Genomic DNA, 22,350 nt, shown 5'->3' with positions numbered 1-22,350 from the left:
TTTCTCCCCGTACTGCAGCCCTGCCCTCGGACTGGGGGGGGGTGGTGGTTCTGCCTACCTCAGGTAATGGGGCATGAGCACCTGCATCCCTCTGTGGAGGAGGATGAGGGCTGGGAGTGAGGGGGGAACAGGGCGCTGGGCACATTAGGGCATAGGTGAGTGCGTCTTTAATGGGCTTTGGTTCAGACAGAGCCTTTCATATATAATCTGGTAAGGCTCTCAGGTGGAAAGATGATATATGTGAATTTTATCCCTTATTGAAGAGGAAATGTAGCTCTGAGGGAGCCACGTATCTAAACATACACCATGTTTACAGTAAATTAAATATAGAAAAAGGACATTAAGCAAACTCCAAATTTTATTTCATGATACATTTAGTGGAGTTTTCACAGTGAAATGACTGATATTGAAGTGGTGATGATCTGTTTTTCTGTTTGGATGCCATCAGATTGCATTGACAAGTAAAACTTCGCAGAACAAAAGATTAAAACCAGAGAAATTACTGAAAGATAATGTAGGTGTACAATTCAGAGCATTAAATTCAGTAGGGTGTAAAAGTTATGAAATAAGAAATTAAGAATCATTAATAGATACTGTACATTAAAGAGGCTCAGACAAGCCTCTTTTACAAGAAGGCTGTTATGGAAATCTGGAAGACAGCCAAGGTGAAAAAGTATAGTATCATATATAGTGGTTTACAGTAATTCATGCTGTTAAAATATTTTTAGATGTATGCTTCAAAATTTGTGATGCTTACTTGTAATAACACATGCCTGCTACTGAAGAGTTTTGTTCTTAACAAATGAAATGCAAGATCTACTGAAAAATCCTTATAGCAGTAACTTTCTGGGAGGATTTGTTAAGGTAAAGGCAACTTGGGAATGATTAATCGTAGAATATCCTGAGTTGGAAGGGACCCATAAGGATCATCGAGTCCAACTCCTGGCACCACACAGGTCTACCCAAAAATTCAGACCATGTGACTACGTGCACAGTCCAATCGCTTCTTAAACTCCAACAGGCTTGGTGCAGTGACTACGTCCCTGGGGAGCCTGTTACAGTGTGTGAGAACCCTCTCGGTGAAGAACCTCTTCCTGATGTCTAGCCTAAACCTCCCCTGCCTCAGCTTGACACCATTCCTGCGGGTCCTATCACTGGTGACTAAAGAGAATAGATCAGTGTCTTCCCCTCCACTCCCCATCACGAGGAAGCTGTAGACCGCGATGAGGTCTCCCCTCAGCCTCCTCTTTTCCAAGCTGAACAGGCTAAGTGACCTCAGCTGCTCCTCACACGTCTTCCCCTCTAGGCCATTCACCGTCTTCACCATCACCCATTAATGGGTGTGTACAGCCATGCTAGATGTTTTTGTTTTCTTACAGCATCCTCATATTCAGCCCTGGCATTCATGTTTGAGGTCTATGGGAGACCCGCGGCATACTGGGTGCTTGTGAGATAAATATCTTAAGCATCTTGTGCCATTTTAAACACTAACAAAGTCGGCTGAATTCCATTCCACATGATGTAATGCAAATGGCAGGACAAAGAACACGAAATAAGGCTGGTATTTCCCCCAACTTTTACTCATGTATTTATTAAAATATGGAGGATCTCTGTTCACCAACATAGTTACTGACTGCTGAGCACTGATGCAGTTACAAAGATCCAAAAGTATAGTGAATATCTAGATAAATTTCACTTGCCTAGTTTGAATCTTGCAATTAAGTGACTTACTTTTTTGTTTCAAAAAACTTATCTTTCAATAATGTTTATGAAGTAAATAAGAATTTGGAAATGCTGAGAAAATCTGTCTTGATTAACAGCAATTAGTAATATTTAAGCTTGGTTTGCATCATAGTTTTGGCACAGTGCTCAGGAAGTTGAATCTTAATTAGTGTAGCTGCTCTCTTCTCTGTCTGTTGTCGTTCATGCTTTTGAAAGTCATGAGTTGGAGCTGAGCAAAGAAAGAATTATCTTCCCAGGTTGATTCTTAAAATTCTGAAGGGAAAGAATTACGAATGAAATAGTAAGTTTAATATAACAGTACCATGTACATTTCCCCATAATAAAGAATCTGGAAAAAGACTTTTTCATCTAGAAAAGTTTCCTTTGTTTCTATGAATATTGTTTGAAGCTGTTGCTAGGGGGAAGAAATCTTCCATGAGATGTTCTGTATACAATATCACCTTTTACCTGACTTTTAAATGTTCTGTGCAGCTTTAAGTGCAGAAGGTGCTACTGAAGTCAGTTGGCTGTTGCATGACAGGGCCCAATAGATAGATATTGTTTCATCCCCTCCAACTGTCTCAGTACTGTCTCTTAATGTCTGTCCCAGTCTTGTGTTTTCCTCACCTGTGAAGTATCACAGTATGTACTCATTGTTCCTCTGGTTTCTCTCTCTTTTTTTTTTTTTTTTTTTTTACATGCAGTTGTGTCCCTCCAGTGTTCTTCACCTGGTGTCAGATTACCTCAGCCTTCAGGATGTCTGTGCCCTTTTCACCTCCAAAACAACTAAAAATAACCATACTGTTTTGGTTGAAATTTTCCAAAAAGAAAATTCAGCCTGACACAACCTGTACTGTCTGAAAACCTGAACAAAACCATTACAATCTTAAGCAGTAGAATAGATGGTTTCTTGCAGAATTCAGAGAAGTATTGGACAGCTTCTGCCCTTTTTTAACTTCCTTCTTTTTCTGGGACATGCGTATTTCTGTATAATGCAGTTTGAGTTTCTCAAATCTGCTATAATTCTTATTTAGCAAAACTTCACTGTGCCTGTTTTAAATGGCTACCTTGGTGGAAAATACTATAAATGTGGGTTTATTCATCTGGAAATACATTCTGAATGTTTTGTGATACAAAGGTAAATGAAAATTCATGTAAATCGTGTTTTGTGTGAAAGTTCCTGGTACGTACATTGCAACTGTATTTGACCTGAGTTTTATAGTAATGGCCTTTGCTTTCATTCTTCCATTTTGCCCTCCCATGTTCAACCTCAAACTCAGTGATTTCTGAGGGGACTTTACCATTGGCTTCAATGGCATCTGATTGAATGTCTAAAAGCTCAGTGACAGACTGTGTTCCAAGACTAATAATGAGCCTGGGCTTTTTTTAAGCACTGTTTTCAGTAACAAGTTGTCAGTAATGTCAGGAACATACAGCTTGGGAGGAGGTCCCAAACGGATACTCTCCTCCCCATTCTGACTCTTCCCCTCCTGCTTTTTTTGGAGGCAAGGAAGGGCAGGCAGTCATTTGCTGTCTCACTGTCTGTGCCTCTAAAGTCAAGCACCATCAAGAGGAGTTCTTCACTGAGCTGTTTCTGGGATCTTGTGTTAGAGTCTTGATTTGAAAGGTAAGATTAAAGAGAAATGAATTTTCCATTTAGCGAAAGAACATGAGGCTTTGAGTTAAACTAGTCATTAAATAATCACTTTGAGGCCTGAGTTAAAAGGATGAGTTTTCTTAACATGCTTCCTAGAAAAAAACTTCTGAACATGATTTTTTTTTCATATTCTGAATATTCAAAATGATGATCCTGCCACTTCAAGCCAGTAGCCAGTGGTGTCCAATGGGTAGGTGTATTTTCCAAATAGGAAAACAGTATCAGAATATTGTTAAAGGAAAGATAAAATGTTGTGTGAATGCTATTATTTTATCGAAGATTTACTTCCTTGTACTTGGAATTTTGCTTATAATGTTAGGAAGGTTTATGTAAATGTACATTTATCACCTAGTGTTGAAAATACAAGGCAATTTTATACAATTATTTGTTATTAAGATATAAAAGATACTTGTTTCTAAGCGAGGGGTAATATGTATACCAAGACTATTTTCAGTTATGTAAAATGTATTTGGATTCCTCTTATTAAAGATGTGAGGTATGTGCAGACCTAGTGAAGCCACAAAGACTTAAAACAGCAAAGAATTAATCCTGGTGATAAGCATTTAGAAGAAGTACGTAATGAATTGTTGTTCTTCTCTCCTATTCCTAATCGGTTGGTATTAGGAAATTAATTTACTTTAAAACAATTTTTATGGGGTTATTCTCCATCAAATGCTTATTGTGTTAGAATGAGCGTAGGAGTCAAAAGGGGCAGAATTATCGTTAGTCAATATTTTTGAAGCTGTTTCACCAGAAACAGTGCGTCAGGTAAGTAGGGTTTCTCTTCTGAGCCAGACTTTGATTTGAAAATTGTTGTTGGAGTCAATAGAGGAAATAAGGTGCCTTGCTGTGCCAGGAGTCCCATTGGAAGAATGAATACGTGCGTGTTAAAATCAAAGGTCTGTACACACATACCGTTTTGTTTAAATACTGTTTCTTTATCCCCATTTTTTTAGTTAACGCCTTTGTAGGTGCTGGCTGATGAGCTGCTTGTGGGCATCCAAAATGGTGTGGTTTCTCTTTTTTTCATGCGTTTCTCAAAATGAACGCATGCTTAAAAAACAGTGATTTTATGTGCTACTGTTAATTTTGAGGTTGATTCCTGCATGTCAGGAGACAGCAGAGGAGAACAGTTAAGCTGTTTGGGTTGCTGAAGAAGATGAAGAATGTAAATCTCTACGGATTATATTAATTTGAAAATAGTTGCATAAAATGGTACATGATGGTGAAGCATCATGGGTAACGTGTGGGTATGAAACATTCTCTTCTGAAAATTAGCAATCCTACAAAGAAGGGGAAAAACATTTTTAACTCATTGCAATGGAGTAAGAAATAAACATTTGTTACACAAAACATTATAAATGTTGTAGTAGATAACCCCCAACAAATAACAAAAAGGATAAATGGAGGAGCTATACTTAACAGGAAAAACATTAAATCTTACAGTAGTGCATCGTGGAAATTGTTGTTTAGTGATGTGTTTTTTTTTTCTCCCATGAGCTGAACAATATCCTATTTTTAGTGGAAGGTCAACTTGAACTTTATTTGAACAGTCTCTGGTTCTGAATAGAGATAGGAACACTTTAAAAGTGATAACAAAGGGGAGGGCTTGAAGCCAAACCTTCTTAACCTATCATTACCAGCACAGGATAGCCATCCATGGAGGAACTGTAAGCCACTTAAAGAGAAAGGGGTGCTTGTTCAAGGGTCAAAGTGCATGCAATGAAAATAGCCCAGAGGTTCGTTCATATGTAAAATACATATATATATATTCTTTTTTTCAGACCCACTCTGTATTCTTTGGTAAAATATTCATGAAAACCTTCTCTTTTTGAATGAAATGGTGCCATTTGATGTCATGCTGCTTTCTTTTTTTCTGAAGTAGTTTCTGTTTTGGTATCTTAAACATTACAACTGTAGTTCTGAGACACAAAAATTCAATTCCTGGAAAAATGTACCTTGGAAGGAAGTGTTAGGAATATAGGATTGTTAAAGTATCTATAAACCAAGAAGGAGTGTTTGGATTCTGTTCTCAGTGGTGTATATCCTCTAGAATTTCAGTGATATCAGGGGAATTATTTAGTTTACTGCTAATAAAATAGCAACACTGTCAGACCTGCAAGTTTCTATAGTGATAACCTCAGTGGAGGAGGTTTTTCTTGCTGAGGCTGTAGACTTGGGACCATAGCACACATTTCTGGATAGTTGTTGGTTGAAGTGTCTGGCATGACACATGGTTGAGTCTGGCATGCTAGTGCAAAGCCAACTGCTGTGCAGCTGGTCAGACCATAGGATTCACACCTCTGCTGGAATGTCTCCTAGAGCTCGTCAGTGTGTTGCAACTGGCTGTGGGAGAGCGCATTCAACCAAGGCAGTAATTTTGATAGTATATTTAAGGGAGAAGAATGTGTTAGCTGATGTTACTGAGAATAACAAATAATAGTGTCTGAGTAACTTTGACCTGAATATGGAAGAAGAAATTATATTCTTTAGATTTATATTACAAATTGTGGTCAGAAATGTTTTTTCACTCTTGAGCCTCTTTTATTGGCCACAGTTAAAGTGGGAGTAAGGTGCTCTAGCGACTAGGGAGTTGCATCCCTGATTCTGCCACTGGCATTCTGTATGGTCATAAGCAAATAACTTTTCTTGGGGATTCTCTTTGCTTGACTTAAGTATTGAGAGATGACCTCTGCATGCAAAAGTGCTTTGATGGAATGCACTATATGAAAAGTAGGCATGACTGTTTCTCAAGGAAAAGAGCACATCCAGAATGTTACAATCCTGGGAAAAATCATAACTTGGTATCTCACTAGATGTCAGACATTTTGCAAGAGACATGTTCACTGACTGAGGTATAATGTGTTCCCCATCTCAAACATTTTTTTCTATAAACCTTAACTGAAGCTTTTCATACCATTAGTTCAGTCACAAGCTGTTCCTCACCATGTGGATTCTTCTGTATCCAGTAAGAACTAGGCCAATACTGCATTCTTTTTCTTGGTAGATTCATTTTAAGGGATCATGTATGATAATCTCTAGTTATTTATGCTGAGAACAATGTTGAAAAATTTGGTAGAAATCTTGTGTCCATTGGAATTCTGTTTTTCAGATGTAGTTGAAGTTGGCCAAAGGATTAAAAAGAATGAAACACAGAGGGGTGAAAAAATTTCACAATAAATACTTATTTTATTTTATTTTATTTTATTTTATTTTATTTTATTTTATTTTATTTTATTTTATTTTATTTTATTTTATTTTATTTTATTTTTACCCTCAGCATTAAAAATATCTTTTGGCTACTTCATTGTAAATGTACCTCTAAATGCAAAGACTGTTAGTAGCCTTCAGTTAGTCAATTCTTTCCACCTTCGTCAGTTCTCTGGCTATTCTTTTCTTTGTGCTGCCTTTGCTTTAGCAGATGTTTTTCCTGTTGCTAATGATAAGAAATGACAATCTGAAGTAGTTAGGGTGTAACCTGACAGCTTTATATGGAAATCTGATTTGCCAGGTGCATTAAGGATTTTCTCCAGTGTTAAATGAATGATATTCTCCCCCAGTGTTGGAAGTATTGTTCCATTCCAGTGCGTGGTCTGGCCCTTGAAATACAGCAGGCATTAAAACAGGAAAGTCCATGCTATTATTTTGAAACACAACTTGTACATTTTAACAGAAAATTCCTGTGTTTCTGAATATCTTTTTTTTTTTCATGCATCAGCTAGAGGATTAAATAAAAATACAGCCACTGTTTTTGTTGCTGCTGTAAAACCTGATTTGTTCTTCCTATACTTTACTCTGTAGCAAAAACTGATTACAAATTAAAAAAAATGGTGTTTTCACCAATTGATGGAGCTATTACATAATAAATATGAATTAAAGATGAAACATTCTTTTAAATACTCTCAGCAATGAATCATGTCTTAGAAATCCTCGGGTGTGCTATGCACGTGTATCTTGTTCACAAATACTTATCTACCCTATAGGCCTGTGCATTTTATGAAATTGATAGGATAATATATTGTATGCCGGTGTTGAATAACATACAATGGGGGGAAAAGAAAACAAATTTGGTGCCAAGTGACTGGGTAAGAGCCTTATGAATCCTTTTGCTGTCCAGTTCAAAAGTCTGAGTCATTGCCTTGAGACAGAAGTTGGCGTACAACCAAAATGTATGGGGAAACAATAGCCATGCTTAAAATCGCAAGAAATAAGCACCAGAAGTATGAGTAATGGCATGTTTCATGTCATTTAATTGTTCAAATTTGTTTTTATTAAAAGGGTTTTTAACCTTTTTCTTTTTTTACATATTTCTGCACTCGAATATAGCTTTAAGGATGCCCATCCCCCTGCCACCCCTTCAGCAGCCGCTGTGTCGTGTCAGTCATCCTGAAATACACTGGAGAGCTTGTCAGGCAGTCCCTTGCAGATGCCTCAGAAGCCAAATAGTGAGCCAGACAGTTGCACTGAAGCTCCTAACACAAGGATATTTAATAGGCAGTTGCTTTAGTTCTGAATATGGACCGTTTGTATTCTAGGATAGGTGAGTGATGTGCTATTAGTTTTGTAATGACTTAGCAGGAAATGGGTTCTAAAGTTAACTTTTCCTAACTTGCAGAATATCTTTGGCTCTGCCTTCTGACACTGACTAGTTCATCTATGCCTGTATACAGTTTACTTACTACCTGCAGTTTTCAGACTATGTCTGTGTTCACATTATGTTGCAGGTTGATATAAACTTTCACTTGTCTTTGGAGTGTCTTTTTTTCTTACACCAGAACACTTGGCATTTCCAGTTTGGATGCCTCTGCTGACAAGACAAAATTCTTGTTTTAAGGTCGCAGCACTTGTAGAAGTGTGCAGGTGGTTGCTTTTCTGGCTGTTCGGAGACAGAACTGTATCTTGTGACACATGCTTAACATCCTAAGTGTTGTAAGAGCTGTTGGTCTACAGTGCTGAAATTGCCTACTGTAAAGGTTAATGTAACCAAGTGTGAGGTTATAGCAGGCTTTTACCAAAATATCTTACAGTCAAGATCTGTGCTGTAGTTAGAGGGCATATAATATGGGAGTAGCTATATATTTCAAAAAAAAATCTAATCATCTGTGTGTTATGACCTAAATTTCTTTGCTTTATGAAGAAGTTGTGGAAGGTCAGATGTTTACTTTCTAAGTGGAAATGTCAGAGAAAAGCCACAGAATGATCTTTACTGCCTGCATATTTTTCTTTCTGTCTCATAGTATACTATATTTTAAAAAAAATACTGATTTACTAATATGATAAATAACACTAATGAAGAGATCGATAAGTTAAAGATACATGGTCAGAGTATCAATAAAAAGTTTGCACTCTTTACTGCATTTGCTTGCAAATTTATTTTCCTATTTTGGCTGCGTAAAGGAAGCATTAGAATTGTAGGGGGAGGAACAACTAGAATCAGGAATTGAGCCTTTTAAATAGATTATGCCTTAGAATATAATGAAAATTTCGAGAAAGCAACTTAAAAAAGCCATTGTTGAGTTGAAAAGCCAGCTGAGTGAGGACTGGAGCAAAGAATAAAAATATCTATGTTATGCAACATGCTATGTTTTAACAATCTAAAAACACAGAAGGTAAAGTCAAAGCATGTGGAGTTTTTTCTGATCCTCAAAAATGCGATTGGATTTGTAACATTTTGCAAATTTGAGACTGTTCAGTGGTAGGATGCTGGAGCAGAATGATCTTTAGTAAGAGGAAGTGACTATAATTAAACTGTACTTAATCTGCCAAATTTTATAAGAGGTCTGACCGTCAGAGGTGATCTGTAGTGTAGGAAGATGCCCGGAGAGAAAAAGGGGGCAGCTCTTGCTGCAAGCAGCAAAGGTCTAACTTCTGAATTTTGAGTAGAGCAGCTGTTAATACCCTTCTACCAGTGACTTGAAGTCTCTACAAACTTAAAGCATGACTGTATGTGCAGAAAAAATAACCTGGCAATCATCTTGTGGTTTCTTCAAATCTCAGTAGAAGCATGAAATGCTGTCTATATCCAGTTCTTACTTGTCCCCTTGCAACTGATGCATATCTTTGCCCAGAAAGAATTCACAACAATCAATATAATCCATTTGCAACTGTTGTGATGGATTTCAAAATGTACCCGTATTCTGGGAGGCTTGCGAAAATCATGTCAAAGATGGGGGTTGTGAACCAGCAATATCATATTTAAAACAAACTTTTTTTTGATGTGAGTAGAAGGGAGATTCATTGTAGTGGTTTAGAGGACCACTAAATTCATGAATTGCATATAGCAAGAAAAGACTTCTTTTTAAGGATATGGTTTGTTTGATGCAGTCCTGTAGAATTTGGAGGAGAGTCTTTTATTGAATTAAATGGCCTTTTTATTCAGTGGTGAATGCCGCAGAAAAAACTTTCCAGCAGTGTGGGTGCTTCTTTGTTATATGGGCTGTACCAGCGTGCTGACAGGTAGGTACAGAAATGACGTATGCTCTGTGTGCCAGTACTGCAACATCAACCAAAAGTGTATGCACTACTGTTGTATTACGGACGAGACAAGTTAAACAGCTATTAAATAGGAATGCAAATTCAGCAATCGAAGAGGAATGCAATATAAAGAAGCCAGGGAGTGTAGCAGGTATTATAAAACTTTTATCCTAAACAATGACTTTGTTTTTAAAACATATATTTTTAACGTTTCACATTCAAGATATCCTTTTCTACGACTGAATGTTACTGAGTGATAAAGGTGATCTGAAGTATTTTAATGTTTGGGTACATGTGGTATAGTTAACTGCAGATTTGTGAAGCTGAAAGAACTGTTAAATTGAAAGGTGGAGTCACAAGTTACAGAAATGAGGATAACGTGCACACACAACCTACATTTTTATTCTCAGCACAGCTTTGTAGTCTTAGAAAGTCATTGTCAGTTTTCAAAAATTGTATTGCAATTAGAACTCAAAGAAACGAGCTGAGCTTTGAAACAATAAATGCAGTCCTAGCAGAAGAGAAGTATAAACAGATACTGTTAAGATTACTTTGTCAGGATGCCAGCCGAGGTAGTTGCCCACTATTTCTTGCCTGAATTTAGCTCTCCTTACAAAAAGTCAAGGCTGTGGCTGTGATAAGGATGAAATAAACAGAATATTTAGTCATGAGTCAAATTGTGCCCTAATGTCAGTGTTAATTTCAGTTCATTGAGAGACCAAATCTAGTTCTGTGACAGGATGAAAGTCTAGGAATGAATCACAGGCCCCGCTTTAGTGTGTAGCAAAACTTGCAGATGGCTGCAGCTTCATTAAAATGATTCAGTGGACTTGAAATAATTAATACGGATTAAAACTGGGTGCTGCTCAGATGCATTACCTGAGTGTAATGCCTTTGGCTTCAGCAATTTTGTGCTTGCCATATAGGGTTTCCAGGTGCAATTAATTGCTGGTTCACCTGTTACCGTTTTGTTATTGAAATGTTTCTAATGGAGCCAGAATCTGGATGCTTCCATGTAAGTAGTTATGCCCACTTTTTAATGGGGACTGGCTCTCACTGACAGTTTTTCAGGAGCAGTGTTAATTTATATAATCTGGTCTTATGCTCTGGAACAACCTATGAAGGGTTGAGGAGAAAGTGGTTACTTCTAAATATTAGAATGTAAGCATTTAGGAAATATTTTCCTGAATACAGATAATTGAAACCATGTAAGTGTTTTTCTAAACCAGTTCCAGTATTGGCCTCAGGGTATGCATATACCATGTATTTTTACCAGTCAGATGCATGGTGCCATCGTATTTGAATAATAAAATTGATTTGCCCTAGAAAAAAAACAAAACCCACAACTTTTAAATTTTGACTGTGTCTTTCCTGGTCGCTTTTGTGTGGGCATCTTCTACCGTATAAGGTGACTCTGAAAATGGGACATAAACTATAGAGTGCAAAACAATTGTTTGTTGACTAATAGGTACAATAGAGAGCTAGGACTGGTAAGCCACCAAACAAAGCATTAATAATGCCTCTGTCCCCAGTGTTTTCAGTTGCCAGATGGTTACCAGTCAGATGGGAAATGGTTGGTTTCTGTTGTTTCTGTGCAGTGGACTGCTCCTTGGATACGGAGTTGCTCTCTTCCAGCTCTCCCTTTTTCACCCATCATGGAGCGGTTTCAGTTGGAAGGGATTAGTTCTAACTCCCCTGCCATAGGCAGGGACCCATCCCACCAGACCAGGTTGTTCCAAGCCTCACCCAACCTGGCCTTAAACACTCCCAGGGATGGGGCATTCACAGTTTCTCTGGCCAACCTGGGTCAGTGCGTCACCACCCTCACAGTAAAGAATTTCCTTTGAATAACTAATCTAAATCTACCCTCTTTTAGTTTAAAGGTATTATCCCTTGTGCTATCACTGCACTTCCTGATAAAGAGTCCATCTCCATAAACTTTTAATGTCAATGCTTTTTCCTCTAGATTTATTGAGCTTTTAAATATTACCATTTTGACAACTACGTGTGAGATTTTACTTTCTTCTTTTCAGTTTTCCATGTGAAAGTTTGAAAAGATCTGTCAAATTAATAAAAAGTGTGTCCTTAAATGGATCCTAGGTTAGGGATATGCCTTCTGATATCCCTCAAACGGTTCTGGATGCTGGACGTGTATGGGAAGACTGAACCATAGGAAATAGACAGGCTTGCATGTCCTCACTGTGTAGCCTGGCCATGACAAGCATACTGAGCTGGATGGACTGTTATGCTGATCCAGTAAGATGTTTATTGTGTTGAATGTGCCTGTATGTATTTTGAGTTTAACTTCTGATGTCTTCTGCCTTTCCTGGTTCTCATTGGTCTGAAATACTGAAAACACTACTTGAACAACGTCTGGAAACAAAGTATTTTGCTTTCTGGGAGCATTCCTTAGCCACCAGTGTCTACAGCTACACTGTGTTTTTAACCTGTTCCTGTCCTAGCTAAATGGATAAATAAGTACTTTACACCGAGTGGAAAAGAATCAGCAGAAGATACTGAGTCATCCAGCTCAAATCCATTTCTAATGGTTGCAATGAGGTTGTGGGAATAAGAGGTGGGATTTGTATTCTTGGTGTACATACAACTTTATCCCATGAGATACACACGTTAGTCTGAGCTAGCAGAAGAGCTGCAGCCCCTTTGACTAAGAGACATCTGCATTTCTGAAGTGGTGAATGATGGTGTGTGTGCAGGGTCAGTTCCCTTCAAACAGAAGGGTAAGTTGCATTGGAGTCTCTTAAAACTGGGGGAGTAGTCTACTTACCAATTCTTTGGACAGAAAGAGAACCACAGATGCCAGCAATTTTGGTTTCCTTGTTTTTTGTTACAAGTGTCTAAGAACTAAATGTATAAAATATGGCCAAATGATTAGTGTTGACATTTCTAAAGTTCTCTTTTTCTGCAAATTTCTATGGAAGAAAAAGAGTAATTCTAGTCAACTTCATGTCAGGTTTTTGTTTTATATCTTTTGACTTGGAAATAGAGTTAAAACTGAAAAATCAGTTCTTTGCATACTCTCAACTGATTGTGTGCAACTGAATTGTGGGGAACCTAGAGCTGCATCTTGTGTAGTTTACAGTAAAGCACTAAACTTAGTACTTGTGTATAACCATTACTGGGAATGGCAAAAACCTAATTTATCTCTACCATTAATGCTTTAATATATTGTTCGTACTATCTTTTTATCTCTGCAAGTGAAATGTGTATACCTATTATGAAATAATTTGGCACAATTCCTATACGATTTGGTATAGAAACCTTAAATCTACAGTGTTGTGTTAAATCAATGCTAGGTTCACCAGAAGGTGACAATATATCTTTTTAGCTTGCACAGACGAACTACCTTATTACTTTATTATACAGCATCAATGGTTCTAATAAGTCCTGCTTAAAAAGGACAGATATCCATTACTTGTGTGTTTGAAGTCTTTATTGGATAAAAAGGCTTTGCAGAGCTATGTTTTATGGAAACCTAAGTTGCTGGAAAATTAAGTCTTTTATTTCGGAGCAATAATTAGTTGCATTCCTACTAAAGCATGGTTATAATTCTTTGCTGGCACAAGCACAATTCACTGCAGCTAAAGGCCTCAACTAGGACCTGGTGAACTGAGTGAAAACCCTGAAATTAACATCAGTGGGCTTTGGATCAAGCTCCTAATGAATGATTGATTCACTTTAAAGCCCTTACTTAGCTTTAATTCCATCTTACTGACTTCAGTTATAAGTTTTCTTGACTTAATCTGCCTTAACACTTTAAAAATATTTGCTATAACAGGTTATTTTATAACTAAATGTTTCACTTACTCTGGTCATTAATTACCAAGCCTTCTAGGAGCTGCTCTGTGTTTGTGTTCTCAAACTGTTTATTATGACCATTGTGATTGAACATGTGGAATAAGATATAGGTGTTGTAGACATAGCAGTAGTGTTTTTCTTCTGTGATAAATTCAGTAATGCAATTTTTGCAATAGATTTGATAATGCAATGTATTGTTTTCTTTATAGCTCAATTTCATTTACTACTAGAGAATTTATATTGAAAGGGCTTATAATGCATTATTCTCATAATTTTTAATACATAGTCAATTTAGAAATCTCAAAAGACAATTGTATATTTTTAAAATCTGTTATTTCAGTTTGTGCAAGTTTTTTTTGTATTTTTTTCACAATTAGGAAGCAAGTAATAACAACCTTAATTGTATCTCTTGAAATCCTAAGCCAGTTGTGGAGCCAAATCTACTCCAGCAAGCAGTCTCTGGGTGCTGACAGAGGGCAATGAGCTGTTATGGCTAATAATTACTTATTGCATTTTTTTGCTTTGTACCTAGGTGAAATGTCAACAAAAGTGCCAAGCGTTAAACTGAAAATTGATCCTCAGGATCTGCACATCCAGACGTTTACAGTGGAAAAATTACTGGAACCATTGATAATTCAGGTATTTTAATACCGCAGAAAATAAGTTAGAAAATAAGAAGATAAGTGGGTTGCTTATAAGAAGATAAGTGGGTTGCTAAGTGTGTTCAGGCCTCTGCAGCAATATGTTACAGGGTAAGGAACAGAAAGGACCTCTTCTATTTTGAATATTCTTTTCATTTTACTTAGGGCAAACATGTTGAAGAACATGCTTCAATTAGTCAGTTACATGTATCACAAAGATACCAGACTATCACTGTCCTTCAGCTTTGCCAAGATGTTGCAGATCAAACTAGTTGTCACAGCTGTACACTGCTTATTTAGTAGTCTTCTTCCTGGTGCCTCAGGGAATATTTACATGGCAGTCATTGTTCTGGCTGCAGTTTGGGTAGGCACAAAAAAGTGTGACTTCACATTCAGATCTCTTATTCATTTGGTAATATGCAAAGAGTACTTCGTAGTTTTTCAGGTTGTGAAGATGTCCAGGTATAATGGCTATGAAATAGTTTCTGTGATTGGTTGATTAATATATTTCCAAGCTCATTGAGTAATGCCTGCTAAAGACAGTAACTTTTTATTAAACAGTATATGCTAATAAGCATAAACAGGAAAAACTTACTGGGAGAATGACTGTGTAAATAGAGCAAAGCCAGACTTGAGCATGTATTCTGGCTGTTCTTCTGTTTATAGACGTGTAAGAATTGGGAATGTGTAGTTTATTTAAGTATTTAAGTTTATTTAAGTATTTACCAAGTTTTCTGTTATTTCAGTTTTTTTCTAATTGCAACTTCCCTATTTAAAAAAGATTAAATCATCATTTTAATTAAGGTTAATACTGTTGTTGAACAAGTATTAAAGGAAAAGTATTTTTGTACAGCTCATTAATTGGCATTTTTTGATTGCACTCAGCAACCTTGTTTTATGGTAAATTTTTATTCCAGGAGTGCACTTCTTGTCATACACTGCTCTGGTATCTGTCATACATTGTTCTGGGAGCCAGTCCTCTGCATGCTGGTTCCCTGAGCTTGCCAAAGGGTTGTGATCAGATAGAGGTACTGTTGGATTATACAATCAAAGAGGCAGCATATAATGATACGATTGGAGGAAAGAAGAATATGGAGATGAAAGATAAGTACAAGAAAATATAGAGTACATTTCATGTGATGATGATTCTTATGTTGATTTGCAGTTCAACAGAAAGTTCATTTATTCTAGAAGTTCTCTGTACATGGTCTAAAAACTAGGAAAAGTAAAGAGGTGCTGATTGTGTTTTATAATGGATGTCCTAAGAAGAATTTCTTTTAAAAAACAAACAATTCATTGAAATAAGTATCTCTTCACCAAAGCTGTATTTTCCTCATTTGAATCATTTGCCTTTGCCTATCTCTCTCATCCATTTTTTTTCATGATTGTCTCGGAAATTTCTTCTTTCATTTTTGACTTGATGTTCTTTTCCTTCCTTACTCAATTGTTCTTTCTGGAAAATTCTCTTTTTCAGAAAGTAACCTTTTCTTTTTATAGTTTCTTCAGTTTAAGCTTTTATTAACTGAGCTGCCTCTTACTCTTGTGTCTTCCTTTTATTTATTTTTGTATGGGTGTGATTGGCAGTGTTTAAAACCTCAGTAACAGCTCAGTGGTTTGTGGGAAGTTGTCAAGATGGACCATTGTATGTGGATGAACTTTAAAATTTAGTTTGAGTGGTAGGCTTACAAGTCTTGATAGACTGCATTCTGAAACCATCTCTTAATGTGCTGCTAGGTCAGCCTGTGCTCAGGCAGCTGCAACGCTGGGCATTTTTACAAGAAATTAATAAATTTATATTTTGGCCTGAGTTTTGTTGGATCAAAGAAACACGATAAAACAAATACAGTCTCAGAACAACACAATAAACCATCTAATATATTAAAAAATAAATACTCTGAAGTGTCTATAAAAAGCTTCAATGTTAAAAATGGAAACCCCATTGGCTCAGAGAATACAATTTTGACTTTTTCCCTATAACATTATTGCTTTGTTTTGTAACAACTGTGGAAGGGGAACTTGCAATTTTGAAGAGGGAGTAAACCTAAGTTGAAAATGCAAAAGCAGAGATCAAGAACTAACATTCACTGAAGGATGATTAAGTTGCTAGACAGGTAATAAATGAAAACTTACCTATGATTAGAAAGAGTCAGACCTGTTACAGATAGCACAAGAGTACTCAGGTACCCTGGCCTGATTCACTTAGCAGCTGCTGCTTTGAACACAGATAACTTTAGAGATTTGTATTTTGATTTATGTAGGAGACTTCTGAAGCTCTGTTAGGAAAAAGACTGTGGAAGTGTATGATGCTCCAATTACATTAAGTCTTAGGACAATCATTTGGTTAATGGCATCAATATAGGAGGAAATAATAAATAAGCCTGTGTGGAAGTCACTTTAGAAATGAGTTGGCTAGATTCCATCTCTTCCTTGCAGTCTGCAGCTGACAGCGGTGATCACAAAGGGTTCTCTTTGTCCACGGCTTTTATTTTTTTCCAGGTGTTTTGGGGACAGCAGGTTTGAAAGGAAGGCTTTTAAATACAGTTCTCTGAGGAGGTTTTCTGGTAAATGCACTGGCACATAAAAAAATGAACACTGTCAAAATTTGGCTGACGGCTGCTTTGATGTACATTTGGAACAAGGTTAGACAAACAGTCTTTCTTGAATTCTGGGCTTCTGTCAGAGACGTATCCTTCAGTGGAGCAAGTGGTGTGAAGCAATAGGTAGATCATAAAGTATTTTCATTATCATACCTAGTATCTAATAACTGTCATGCTTGTCCTAGACTTACTAATAAAATAATGTAATGGAAAATATCCTCTATCTCATCCTCAGAGTGAAATCTGTTTAATCCTTGAGTAGTAAAATTAGCAAAGTGATAATAGTTATGTTCAGGTATCAATTGCTTCCATAGTGTTGTGGTTTAACCCCAGCAGGCAGCTAAGTACCACATAGAGTGAAGTGTTCATTCATGTTCCCAAGGTGGGATGGGAGAGAGAATCAGAAAGGTAAAGATGCGAGAACTTGGGTGTTGAGATAGACTGTAGGCAGAACAAAAGCTGTGTGTGCAAGCAAACAAAAACAAGGAGCTGATTCACTACTTCCATCAGCAGGCAGATGTTCAGCCACTCCAGCAAAGCAGGCCTTATGAGGGTTTCTTGGGAGGACAAACACCATCACTCAGAATGTTTTCCCCTTCCTCCTCCTTTATCCCAGCTTTTATGGCTGAGGATGACGCCATATGGTATGGGACATCCCTTTGGTCAGTTTGGGTCGCCTGTCCTGGCGACCAGTATTTATTTGTATGGGCAGCACTGTTATTTATTTTCAAACTTGAGCCTCAAAGGATGGTTAGCGTTTGAAACAGTGAGCAGGTGCTTCTGCCATTGTTATTAGATTGCTGATTTCGTATATTGTTTTTTAAATGTCCAGGGATTGCTGTTACTGAACTAAATACTTTTTCAACATTGGTAGAATGTTCCATGATTGATGCTTTAAAATACTTCTATAATAATAACAAAGGTGAATCAAATCTTTTGGTATTCAAGGTGTTAAGATAGTTTTCCTTTAATACTGCAATATTAAAAGATTGTATTTTAAAGGCTGGTCAGAAACTGAATATAGCATTGGAAGAACTGCTGCGCAGTTCCTTAGGAATTCACTGATAATCATGACAAAAATGAGAAAGCAACCCGATAGTGACATCCTAATAAATAATGGCAGTAACTGGTAACAGTGACTCAGATTTGTAGCTGTGGTGGCATATGGGGCTTAAAAACCACACCTGAAAAAAATGTTGTACCTACAGCAGATTTCCCCAAAACACAAAATAACCAATGGTATTGATTTCCACTGAATGCTGGGAAACACCCATGTTGTGTATGGTAATAAGGGCGTGTATCTGTATGACAAGAACTGTGAAATACAGTTGGACATGAGCGGGACGAATGGGGTATGGTTCACTTGTTTTTTCTTTTCCTTTTTTCCTTACAATGCTGTAATTTTGATGGCATATTCTACTACTGATGTGAAACCTGTGTGGACAGTGGCTCAGAAGAACATGCTTTATTAGCTGCTGTGTAGTTCAGTTCTATGTGTAAGATCAGCATAAAGTTTTTGCATTCCTCATTGGGGTTTTGTGCTAGTGAACTGAGTTTTTTTTGTATTAACTGCCACGAGCCAAGAGCTAGCTGTCAAATTTTAACTTCTTGTTAGAAGTATCAGTTTATAAATTGTCTCTTTAGACTATGATCATTGAAGCCACGCTAAATGCTCCAGAAATAATGTCGTAGTGTTTTTTTAAAGATACTTAAGTTGTTATTCCCAATATATTCTCTACCAGCTGGCTGGTTTATGTGCAATAAATACTTGCGTTTACTTTCTTTTGTGGCTGAGTAGAAGAACACCCAAATCCTTTTTAATAATATGACCCAGTATAAATATAATTTATGTTGCTTTCTTCCTCTTGATATGCCATAGCAACTGATGTTAAGTGGCTGGTTCTAGTTCTCTATCCCCAGATTTTACATGAATGAAATAAGGGTCAAGGCTTTTTTCTTTCAAAGATGAATTAATAGAAATTCTTCCCAGAGAAAGGTTTGTCATTTACTTCTGAAAGTGCTGATTGATGAAAAGGGCGAGCGTGCATGGATTCACAGGAGATCTAAAGGTGAGCAAAGGCACTGGATCTTCCCCTCATAGAGATGTGGAGGGAGCACCATTCCATAGACAAGCTCAAACCACAGGCTGGACTGAAGTTCTGACATAGCTTTTGCTTTCCTTGTACGATGTTGTTATCAGTTCCCTCACTGCACAAAGAAGTGGACTGATTTAGGATGACTGGAATGCCATTTAATAAAATTAAGCCATTTGTACATATAAAATGTGTTCATTGAATTCTAGGACTAGCTCTGTACTTCATATGACACTGTCCATGATCTGGCACAGAACAGAAGGATGCTTAGTGAACTTAAAATAGAGCATGTCTTGAGATATCTATATAACACTTTCCATTAAAAATCTTCTAGGAGCATTCCCATATTGCTGGCAGCTCAAGCAATGCCTCAGAGAATAGTCTGTTAGAAACATTGTATTGGTGTGTGGAGGTTGTACTGAGATGGCGAGGAATGTGGAGTGGGATGCTATATAAAAATAACTTCTTTATGGATGTTAAAGAGCACTGTTAAAAAACACTCTAATTTAGACAAGTAATCTGTGTTCTGGTTAAAATTTTGTATAATTCTAATGCTGAATGCTCCTCAGAATTCTAAAGTGTTGAGTTTTGGCCACTGCAGCCTTTGTCTGTAAGGATAGAAAGCATTTTGAGACTGAAGAGGGAAGTGTGGGAAGATGCAAAATTGATGCCTGCTTGGCTGAAGCCTCCTTAAATAGCAGTAGTAATTTTTATACCATGAGGAAACTTTTATAAGAAGTCGTGTCAAGAGTTTACAGCAGGACTAATATGACAATGATATTTCCATTGTATTTGCTTTGATCTTAGAGAAAGGATGTAAAGATGAACCATATTAAGTATTCTGTCAAACTTGATAATTTTGCACATTCTCACTATGCGTGCTGGGCTTGCCTGCCCCTATCTGAAGCAGGGGAAATCCTATTGTTTATTCTCAATTATGATATTTTTAGACTTTGAAAACGATATAAATTTACTTATTATAGAACTTAAACTACTATTGTCTTTTTGTTTCTTTTAAACGTAGGTTACAACACTAGTGAACTGTCCCCAGAATCCTTCCAGTAAGAAAAAGGGACGTTCCAAAAGGGCTCGTGTCTTGTTAGCTTCTGTGGAAGAAGCCACTTGGAATCTGCTGGACAAAGGGGAAAAAATTGCCAAGGAAGCGATTGTCTTTAAAGAGGAACTTCATGTAGCACTGGCTGATGTCCGAAAAGAGAGTAAGTGTTATGATAAATAACTTTGGCACCATAAGGAATTAGCTTACCAAAGCAAATTTGGTATCAAAATGAAGCTGGGATATCCATGAGGAATGTCTTCGTGTGCAGTGTCTGAACTGTAAATAGTCTGATTGTATGCTCTCATATACCACCGGTATACAAGGTAAAACATACAAAGTGGACCTTATCATGAAGAAGCACTGATATCAATGGCAGTATTGCCTGTTTTAATTTTTTTCTAATGAAGGTAGGATCCCCCTTGTCAATTTTATTGGCTGTTAAGCACAAGTTTAAATTGATGCATACTTCAGTGCTTTTCTTGAAAAGAATGGTTTCCCTGAATCAGAGATGATGGCCTTTTCAGAAGGAAGCTTTTTTTTTTTAAATAAAGACATTCTCTCTTGGATGCAGTAGTAAGGATTTCATTAAGGAAGATGCAATAGGATTGTTTGGAGTTATATTTTGAGACTTTAGTAGGAAGTAGGAGGATGATTGACTCCTTAAGCTACTCTGTTTTGTCTCACTGTGATTGCGCAGCTTATCTTTGGCCAGTTCTTGCCATGTTCCATTTCCTGATGACCTATCTCAGTGTTTCCAACCAGGCTCCCACATCATTAGTCACATTCTTTCAGGCTCTTTGTTTCTTTGTTGATTTTTGCTTTCCTCATGGATAATCGGACCTAGTTGGGTGATTAATAAACTCAGGTTTGAATAGTTGTAAGTCGGATGACAGACATTTAAAACAGCTTTCTTTGGAAATTGTCCTTGAAAATTGATTCAGGAGAAGGTTTTGAAGGAAAACGGGGACAGAAAAGTAATGCTTTTAGTGCCTGGTCATTTGGCAATGATATCCTTTAACCAGCACTCTATGAGTTTTAGAAGTGAGTGGTGCCCAAGTGTTGCCTGGGATCAGATTAAGAGTGGCTGATGAGTCTTCTCAAATGAGCAGCAATAAACAAGCAAAGAATTATGGTCTGCAGCAGAAAACTGTCAGGCTATAGTATTGAGTGTGCTAGTAATCAGGATTGGTTTTGTCACCCAATAAAGTGGACTTGAGTCACCTTTTCACTAAGCAGTGTAGCATGTATTATGTTATGTGACAAGTTGTGCCTGAAGGACTGTGTTGGCCATTTAAATCAGGTCTCTGTATCACCCTGCCCTTACTAAAGCTGCAACTTCAGGATTTTTTTGGTGATGGTGTTTTTTTTTTTGGTGTGTTGTCTTCCTCCTCCATGTGGAGTTGGAAAAATTTCTGAGTCTGTGCTGTGGTTCAGGCTGGTCACTGCTAGCTATTGGCTTCTTCTGGATTCAGAGATGGTTGCATTTCGGAGTCTGATCTATATGTATGGTGTCTGAGATACCCTGAGGTAAGGTACTTTGAGATTAAAAGCATTATAACCAGCTGTTATCATTGTTACCTGTCACACTGATCAGCTGAGCTTTTTGAAAAATCATTTATTTTGGAATAGTCTTAAAATGTTAGCCTATTGATTCCAGGTCGATAACACAAGACAAGAATAAAATATATAGTTTCATATTGATTTTTATACCTAGATAATGTAAAAATATTTCACATTTTCTATTTATTTATTGATTCTCAGCCAAGACCAGAGATGACTACAAAAATAAATAATACATAAAGTAGATTATGTACACCTCATACATTTTAAAAGAAAGTTAAATCAATGTTATTACCTATCATTATGCAATGACAAATTGCATTGCTTGCAGCCCCATCTTCCTCCAAGGATTTGCTGAACTGTTCAAGTTAATTTTAAGATGGTGAACAATCATACAATAAATAGCAGTTTGTTGATTTTTGCAGGTATTTTTAGTGCTTTGTAGCTGTGCGTTGTTTTAAATTTGCAGCATGTAACATCACATGTAACTTTGCCTGTTGCTGAAGTAGCATTCTGCTGCTGTTAAATGTCTCCTGTTACTTCAAGCTCTTTGAAAGGGTTTGGGTCACAAATTCTGATAAACTGTGCATGCAGTCACTTGCCATTCATGCCATTATTTTTCTCTGGGTATATTTTTTCATGATGATTGGCAGATACTCATATGCTTTAAAATCAGTTATGATTTTTTGCATGTTGGCTGCAGCTTATTTTTACTACATACTATAATTTTGAA

The 22,350-nt window shown here is 37.0% G+C and overlaps 1 protein-coding gene across 11 annotated transcripts in view; it reads left to right on the top strand.

Moving 5' to 3' along the window:
* CTNNA3 (catenin alpha 3) overlaps window positions 1-22,350 on the top strand; it is a 523,550-nt gene that overhangs the window by 297 nt on the left and 500,903 nt on the right. For 9 of the 11 annotated variants that reach the window (XR_005821804.1, XR_005821805.1, XM_040564586.1 and 6 more), the window contains exons 2-3: window positions 14,202-14,308; window positions 20,025-20,217. Coding sequence is in view for 9 of the 11 variants with exons in the window: in XM_040564586.1 (XP_040420520.1) it covers window positions 14,202-14,308; window positions 20,025-20,217 (300 nt within the window). In the remaining 2 variants the exon portion in view is untranslated. Of the gene's footprint in view, window positions 1-7,732; window positions 7,920-14,201; window positions 14,309-20,024; window positions 20,218-22,350 lie in introns of those variants that run through there. The other 2 variants (XM_040564584.1, XM_040564585.1) reach the window with 2 other exon arrangements.

This window comes from Cygnus olor, chromosome 7 (genome assembly GCF_009769625.2).
Source record: "Cygnus olor isolate bCygOlo1 chromosome 7, bCygOlo1.pri.v2, whole genome shotgun sequence".
In the NCBI taxonomy this organism is placed as follows: domain Eukaryota; kingdom Metazoa; phylum Chordata; class Aves; order Anseriformes; family Anatidae; genus Cygnus; species Cygnus olor.
Note: the sequence above shows the minus strand (reverse complement) of the source record. Positions and strands in the feature narration are given on the sequence as shown.